The 8,422-nt window shown below is 55.1% G+C and overlaps 1 protein-coding gene across 1 annotated transcript in view; it reads left to right on the plus strand.

Moving 5' to 3' along the window:
• UBASH3A (ubiquitin associated and SH3 domain containing A) overlaps positions 1–5,277 on the plus strand; it is a 41,302-nt gene extending 36,025 nt beyond the window's left edge. Inside the window, exons 14-15 of the mRNA XM_024559887.3 lie at positions 1,041–1,150; positions 3,302–5,277. Coding sequence (XP_024415655.3) covers positions 1,041–1,150; positions 3,302–3,439 — 248 coding nt within the window. The 3' untranslated portion in view covers positions 3,440–5,277. The remainder of the gene's footprint in view (positions 1–1,040; positions 1,151–3,301) is intronic.
• The last annotated feature ends 3,145 nt before the right edge of the window (positions 5,278–8,422 follow it).

Raw genomic sequence — 8,422 nt, forward strand, 5'->3', positions numbered from 1 at the left:
AGCAGCATGGGGAGGAGTGGAGGCCAACATGCCAGGGAAGGAGGGGCACACGAGCAAGGCAGGGGGGTGGGAGGGGTGGGCAGCAGCAGGCAGAGCAGCAAAACGTCCAGCTGGGCCAGAGGGTACAAGCTGATGCCTAGCGATCCCTGGCACAGGTGGGCCCTTCACAGACATTGCCTGTTAACTCCTCGCCTTCCTGTGGGGTCTGAAAAACCACCTCTATTTATGCTGCACGACTTTGAAGCTCAGAGGGGCTCAGAGGCTCGGGTGTCCCCGTCGCCCTGCTGGAGAGCACACACCAGGGGTCAAACCTGGGACTCCACCTCCCAGAACAGCATGCTGACAACCAGCCAAAGACACGAGTGTGAAATGAATAGGAAATATCACAAGAGCTTCAATCTGGGTGTCACACTGGAGAAGTTATAGTCACATTAATGGGTGACATGAACAGACTGCCCAGTGTCAGCCTGGCCTGTGAAGGAAGCGCTCCGTCTGATTTCCTCCTCTAGGTGGAGCCAGTGAGTCTGGCCAGGACCCCTCCCTGATTCCCCTGCCCTTGCACCTCCCCAGCTCGCCTCGGTCCTGGCTTTGCCTCCCTGGTCCTGTCACCTGAGGGAGACTCACCCAGCCAGTGGACTCTGGATGTCCTCATTCCAAGTGATTCACCGGCAAGCTCCTTGTGATCAATGGGCTGATAACTCTCACGCTAATCAGATCAGGCCTGGGGGCGGGACAGAGGGTAGGCAGCTCAGATCAAGGCCAGGTCCCATCCCTGAGGCTCACTGGCAGGAGCTGCCACCCCAGACCTTGTCTGAGGATGTGATAGGCTCTGAAGAACCAACCAAATGGGATGAGAGGCCGGACTGTGTCCCTGAGTAATTGATTACCACGCATACCTACTCTACCCCAGGGCCTCTCAAGGCTGTGGGGCACCAGGAGGTAGTTTTACCCCAAGAATTTTGGGGACCCCCCAGTCTAATAAAAGATGCCCTCTGTGCCTGCCTGGACCTTGAGCTGCTCTTTATCCCTTTATCCTGCAGCAGGCATCATCCTCATAGTGGGCCACGGCTCGGCGCTGGACTCCTGCACACGCCCGCTCCTCGGGCTGCCGCCCCGAGACTGCTCGGACTTCGCCCAGCTGGTGAGAAAGGTACGACCGCTCTTTCCTCCCTGGGCCACCGAGCCGGGCAGCCCAGGGACACAGGCCATCTTCACACCCCCTCCTCAGAATGAAAACCAGTGTCCTCACAGCCCAGGGCAGCAGGGACCCACCTGTGCTCTGAGAATGTGCCCGCCTGCTCTTATGCAAAGGGCGGGTGGCCCTGGGCAGGGGGCTGCTGGGAGAGAGACCATCAGAAAGGCAACTTTGGCCATCTGCTGCTGAGATAATATAAAAACAAGACACAGGACTTTGTAAAGGTCAGTTCACACGATAATTCCTTGCCACGCCAGTAGTCGAGCAGATGGTCCTGTGAGGAGTAAACAATGGCTGAGCTGGGCTGACTCACTCTGGGGCCTGGTGTGGGGAATGGGGCAGGAGCGGGGCACAGGACAGAAAGGAACCCCCAACCCCTTGCCTGGGGAGCCATCCAGCCAAGTACCACATGAGAGCTGCTGTAGCCGCCACAACGTTCAGTGCTGGGCTCGGCTGTGTGAACACTTACGGGAAAAACTAACAGGTGACAGACGCACAGAGAAGGATAACGGGTGTGTGGGCCACCTCGTGGAATGTCACTGGCAAAGCAAAGTTTGCTTTTATCCATTTAGTGAGATAAAGCAAGGCAGACAGACTTGGAAACTGAGATCCAAGAAAATCTGCTCGGGGCCAACGTGCCCTTTTTATCAGACTGACCAATTAACTGACCGACGGCCTTGAGGCTGGGAGCACAGAGTGTAGACGACACCTGGGATGGGGGTAGGTCCTCGACAGGGCTCCATCACTCAGGATGCCGTGGGACCTCTGGTGGCCACGGCTCGTTTGCCGTCGGCAAGGGCAGCAAGGTGTCGCCCAGCCCCTGAGGGCTGTGGGGGGTGCAGAAAAGTCCAGCACCGCTGGCTTTGCGCCCGCGGCAGTCACTTGGCTTTCTGAGCCCCTCCCTGCCCTGCCAGACGGAGCGCGTTCCTTCCTCACCTGGGGAGGACCAGAGTCTCTGCACGCGAGATGCTCCTCCATCCGATGCCACACGTGCCCTCTCTGTTCCGTCCCAGGTTCCGCTGGGCCTGAGTAGAAACTTGGCCCCTCCCAAGTGTCTCCAGGGGGTATTTCCCGATTATAACCCAGATATGCCCACGCCCTCCAAGTTCCAGAGCCGCTGGCTGACCCCTGTCCAAAACATGGCTTGCGCCCCCTCAGGCCACACTGGGAGACTTCCACGGGGACTTTTCTCGGAGTTCTCCTTGCCAACCTCAGGGCCACCTGCTCCCTCAGTGTGGCTCTTGCTCCTGCAATTGTCACTGCCTCCCTCCGTGTACCCCAACGCTGCCAGAAGCACAGAGGCTCCGGTGCTGACTGAGAGTGACAAGTTGGCACTGTCCCAAAAACTCACTCGGCTTTTGTGACCAAATTCCCACCCACCCCTGACCCCTGGCCTCCCCTGTCAGGGTGCCGGCCTTGAATTTCCAAACTCCCTCGATTTTCTTGCACTGGTGAGTTGGTGTCCGCCCACCCCACCCCCAAAGAGGCTGCACTTGCCCTTGCATGTCCGAAACTCATCAAGGGGCTCTGCCCAGCCACGAGCTTTGCAGACAGGGCACCTACCTGGTAACAGACCATTCACGCCCCGCCCCCAGCCTCTCTAAGCAGAAGGAGGATGTCATCCCCGAGTCAGTTCCGTGTGGTGGGATTTCTGCAGATTTTGTCTGACCAAAGAGGTTCTAGACATTAAAAAGAGAGAGGAAGAAAAGGAAAGCAACAAACAAACAAAAAGGTCTAAAAAACAAAGATCTGAAAACTCAGCACCTGTATCTTTGTGCGAGGCTGGATTTGAAAACGTAAGCCGCTGTTCAAAGAGGGCACCTGTTCCAGCCTCCACACCGCAGACATGTGGGCGGGGTAACTCTGTTTGGGGGCGTCCCGTGCGGGTGGGATGTTAGCAACACCCCTGTTGTGACAAACGAAACCGTGGGCAGGCGTTTCCCACATCCTGGGGCTGTTCCCCAGGGGGGACTGCAGTGTCAGGGGGTGCAAGGCCAGTCTGGGCCCCCCGTGCTGGCCTCCAAGGCATTCCTGTCAGTTGGCTTTGGGACGATCGATTAGCCCGGTATGAAGTGTTAGTAAGGGAGTGATCTTGCTCTGTTCTAGATTCCTTCTCTGGGAATGTGCTTCTGCGAAGAAATTAGAGAGGAAGGAAGGTGGGAGTTGGTGGCCCCTCCCGTGAAGACGCTGACCCACGGCTCCAACTCTGCGTTCAACTGGAGGAACTGGATCCTGGGCGACTGAGAGCCACCATCAGGTCGAGCACGAGGAGGGGAGCCTCGGCGACTTGACGCTCTCTTAGCCTCGCCCGATGTGACTTGTAGAAGCACAGAAAGCACTTTCGGGGCCCAGGAAGCCTGTCACTCTCACGTGTGTTGCTGCCACCTGCAGATCTGCAGCCCTGCGGGCTCAGCTGCAGGTACCGTGTCTGCCACGTGGCTCGGAGGGCAACGAGGACTGAAACTCTCACTTCCAGGGGTTCAAGACCCACCACACACACACACACACACACACACACACACATGCCAAAAGGATATTGGCACCCCACTTTATTTTACATGTTCTTCTTCGTCAAGTTCCCAGCCATTTTTCCCTTATCTATTTTAATCACTCTTTGGCTCTTTCCACACGAACAGAAAGAGGTAGAATACTCACTAAAACAGAACGAGAAACTATTTAAAGATCGAAACCAGGAAGCTGCTGTTTGGTGTCTACCCACCCCCACTCCCACCCCACCCTGAATTGGTTTCCGGTTGCTGCTGTGACAAACACCACAACAGAGCGGTAAAGACAACACACATTTTAATACACACACACACGCGTGCACTTCATCCTGCTGCACGTCCAGAGGTCACAAGTTCTAAAGCAGGTCAGCAGGCTCTGTGCCTTCCGGAGGCCCCGGGGGAAGTCATTTCCTTGCCTTCTCCAGCTTTTAGAGGTGGCCCAGTCCTCACCCCCTAGCACCTCCCTCCAGCTCCAGACAGCGGTGTCCCCTCTTCAAAACTCTGTCTCGTCCGTCTGCCCCACCATCACATTGCCTCCCACTTCTGACCTCCGGTCTCCCTTTTGTGAGGTCCGACGGCATTGGAAGTGGACATCCTATTATCAGGGGCCCCCTCCAACCCGCCCATAATCTCATCTCCTTGATTCTCTCACCGGATGATCCAGGATAATCTCCCCATCTGAAGATTCTTAACTGAATCCCATGTGCAAAGGCCCTTCAGCCGTGGAGGGAAGCACCTGCATGGGTGTGGGGTTAGGGCGTCTCTGGGAAACACACACACCCCAACACATCGGGGCTGCTGTTACAGGTGGGAGGACCTGAGACACCCCCTGGTGGAGGTCTTTTTTACGTTCTCCTCTCTCTCTCTTGATCAAGTGGAGAGGGGAGGTGGGCTGTGAAAATGGGTAGAGCAGGTCCTTCCCTGACTAATAGGGCAGACAAACCAGAGAGGGACCCACCAGCACGGTGAAATCTGCCCGGGAGGTGTGAGTGAAACGCTGCACCTGACTTTGAGAAGTTGGTCCAGACAGTGGGCCGGGGGGTGGGGGGTCTCCCAGTGGTGTCCTCTCACCCCATCCCTGCTGAAGAAAAAGACAAGTTCGTTCCAGGGCTCAAAGATAGGACATTGTTACCATAGGATGTGCCGCCCACCCCCTGTCCCTCTGCTTGCTCTCTGGGATGGCCTGGTGCCACACCAATCTTACTAACCTCGATGATGAATAAAAACTTTGCCAATCAAGTTCATGGACTGTGGGGTGTTCCAAGATGTCTGGATTCACCGTCTTGGGGGTGAGGCTCCTGAGTCTCATGCCCTTGGGTAACCAGAGGGGCAGAGAGTGACCATTGCAAGGGTCACCAAGGTGCACTTGGGTCTCGATCTCAAGGTCAAGTGTACAGGAAACACCATTTTGTTTATATTCTGTAATCCTGGTCTGACCAGACACCCCTCCCCATTCTCCTGCAGTGACAGAAACACCTCGTTTGGCCACTCTTAGATGCCAGAATGAACCCCATTGTAAGGACTGTGCCCTGGGAACGGTCCTGGGTAAGGCAGAGCCGAAAGTGTCTATGTCACTATGACTAAGATTTCAACTGAATGAACTGATGGGAAACCAAAAATTAAAGGAAGAAAGAAAGATTTCTGACCACTCTCCTCCTCCTTTCCTGTGCCCGCTGGTCCTTCGTGTTTTTGAGCCTAGTCTGACCCCTGCTGACGTCATCTGGAAATGGATGTCCTGTTACCAGGGACCCCCCTCCAACCTCATTCGCCTTGATTCTCTCACCTGGGGGCTTGAAAACACAGACCTGGAAAGAAACCCCTCAGGCTTTGCTTGCATCCCGCCCCACCAGGGGGATGTTAGTGTCGTCAAATACCGTGTGGGCCTTCACTCCCCAGCACTTGGCTCTTTCAGAAGATGGAAGGTGACGGAAACGGGAGGGGGAACTGGCCTCAGGCTGGGCCGCAGGGGAACTGAGGAGCCTAACTCGGTGCCTCTCTCGGAGAAGGGCGTAGGGACAGGCCTGGGGCCGCCTCTCCCTGGCCAGCACTCTCCTGTGTTTACCTGAGAAGAGTCATCATAATTTTCTCCTGCAGTAAGTCTTATTTTAGAACCAAATTTGAAATGTTTTAGATACGATTCACGTTGGTGAATTTTATGGGCTGAGTCCTGTGTATGTGTCCCCCTGCCCATAGTCATACGTTGAAGTCCTAACCTCCAGCATCTCAGAATTTGCCTTTAAAGAGGTCATTAAAGTAAAATGAGGTCACTAGGGCGGGTCCTGATGCTGTGTGGCTGGTATCCTCACGAGGAGAGACACGGACACATGGAGAGGGAGGCCCATGTGACAACAAGGGGCTTCTCCCAAGGCCTCGTCACACCCAGGAGGGAGGCCTCAGGAGAAAGTAGCCTGGCCGACACCTTGACCTTTTGCTTCCAGCCTCCAGAACGGTGAGAACATAAGTGCCTGTTATTTCAGCTTCCTGGTCTGTGGCACTTTGTCACGGCAGCCCCAGGACACTCACAGGTGAAAACGGTTGCTATGAACACCAGAAACTCGCCCCTGCGGAGGGCAGAGTATTGGTCCAACAGTGCCACCCAGCTCACAGCACCTCATGTGAGCCTGTGAAAAACGCCCAGGCCCGTACGGTGCCTCCCCTGAGGTTTTTTGTGCTACTTTCACACATTAAACATGAAACTCTGATTCCCTGGGAGCAGTTTCTGTGAGGAGTAAAGGCAAGAATACAGGGCCCAAATGTCCTCCCACTCCCAGCCCTGGGGGCAACACGGTCTGCTGGCATTGGCGGCTGAACCCCTCGAGCTCCTCCCTCCCACCTCCACGTGCCTCTGGGAGCCCCCTGGGGAGCTCAGGGGCTCAAGAAGGAGTCCACAGGACACACTGCCTCCAAGCTTCCCCCAGCACACACTGCCCTCCTCAGTACCTTCCTCAGGAGCCTCTAGTGGCTTTGCCAGCCGACCAGCTGTCAGCAGGAAAGTGGGCTCCAGCCAGGGTCACTGCCAGGGTGCCCAGTGTGCAGTGGGGCTGTGGGGTCTCCTCCACTCTGAACCCCTTTGTCACCTGGTCTCAGGGCTCACCGAGTCTTACAGACAGCCCACACTGCTCCCTCGTCCTCCTCCAGGCCCCCAGATCATCAGCCCAAGGAGCCGTGGGGGGCAAAGGGAGAGAGCAGAGGTGCCCCTCCCCACCCACATGCGGAGCCCCTGTCCCTCCAGCCCACGCCATGAAGGCCTGTCGTCAGGGTCTGCAGATGCCAGCCCCACAGAACTGGAAGCCAAGAAAGTCACCCGAAGTCCTAGCACCATGAGAAGAGAGTTCAGCCAATGGCTCCGCTCCAAGGTCAAGTTCGGACATCAGTCACTTTTGTTTATGCCAGCATCATCAGGAGACATGATGACAGAACATGTCCCATTCGCCTGGCTCTGACAACAAGACAAAACACGCCTAGGAATGCGGTCACAGAGACTCATGAGGACTTGCACAGCCCACCGAAGGGCATGGGGACTGAAGGGGCAGAAACGTGTGCCATGTCATCGCGTAGAAAGACGCAGCATCATAAAGATGACATGTCCCCAGATTAATCCACAAAGAGGGTACTAAAGGTCATATGGGAAAACGGATATCCAGGAAGAACTAAGGAAATCCAAAAACAGGAATGGAATGATAACATCTTTCACAGCTACAGTGATTACAAGTGTGGCAGTAGCCCTGGATTTTAGACAGAAAGTTCAAGGGTGTGAGGAGAAACACCAGCAACTGGCCCCCAAACGTGTGGGGCATCAAATGGGGTGATGGGCGGGTTGGGGGAGGTAGATAATTAAGTCAACAGTGTGGGGAAAACAGGGCTGTTACCAGGGGAAAAGACAGTTGGAATCACTTATTCCTCACTCATTACACACACACACACACACACACACACAAATCAAAGATTTAAATGTAAAAAAAAATGAAATTGTGAAACTACAAGTAGTCATCATGTAAGAATTTCAAAAAAATTCTCAAAATGGGGGAAGCTTTTTGTAAGCATGCCACAGACATGCAGAATGTCAAGAGAGAAATAGACAAATTCAACTACACCACCTTTAAGTCTGCTTTGTAAAAAGCACCATAAACAAAGTTTAAAAAGTAAAAGGTAAGCTGGCAAAGCTATGTGCTCCTCTTAGATGCGGGTCCAGCCCGCTTCATCCACGGAGCCCCCCTGGCCGTCCAGCCTGCGGAGCCGCCTCCCTCTGGACCCCAGGGCGGGTTTGTCTGCAGGACGCTGGTGTCCTTGGTCACATTCTGCCTTGCCTGCTGTTTGCTATCACGAGTGCGTGTGGACAGGGCTTCTTTCGGCGGGCTGCAATAGCGAGTGTGTCAAGTTCAATGGGAGCTCAGGGCCTGGGCAGGGAGTGGCACGCGGTAACAGATAGTGACTCACCCACAAAACTGCTGGTTCGTGTAGCCCGGGGCCCCTCAGCCTCAGCACTGTTGTCTTTGGGGAGGATGAACAGCGCCTCTGGGGGAGCCACCCAGACGCACTGTTTCTTCTGACTGGAATGAACAGGAGGGGAGAGCTTAGCTGCCCACAGTGACTCCACCAAGCCTTCGGCTTGTAGCTTCCAGAACATGGGAAGTACACAGGATAGAAGAGCAAGTGGAGGAACCCAGAAACTCCCAGGAAGAGACACATTCTGCAGGTAACAGCTCAGGCTCTTCCAAACCAG

This window comes from Desmodus rotundus, chromosome 2 (assembly GCF_022682495.2).
Source record: "Desmodus rotundus isolate HL8 chromosome 2, HLdesRot8A.1, whole genome shotgun sequence".
In the NCBI taxonomy this organism is placed as follows: domain Eukaryota; kingdom Metazoa; phylum Chordata; class Mammalia; order Chiroptera; family Phyllostomidae; genus Desmodus; species Desmodus rotundus.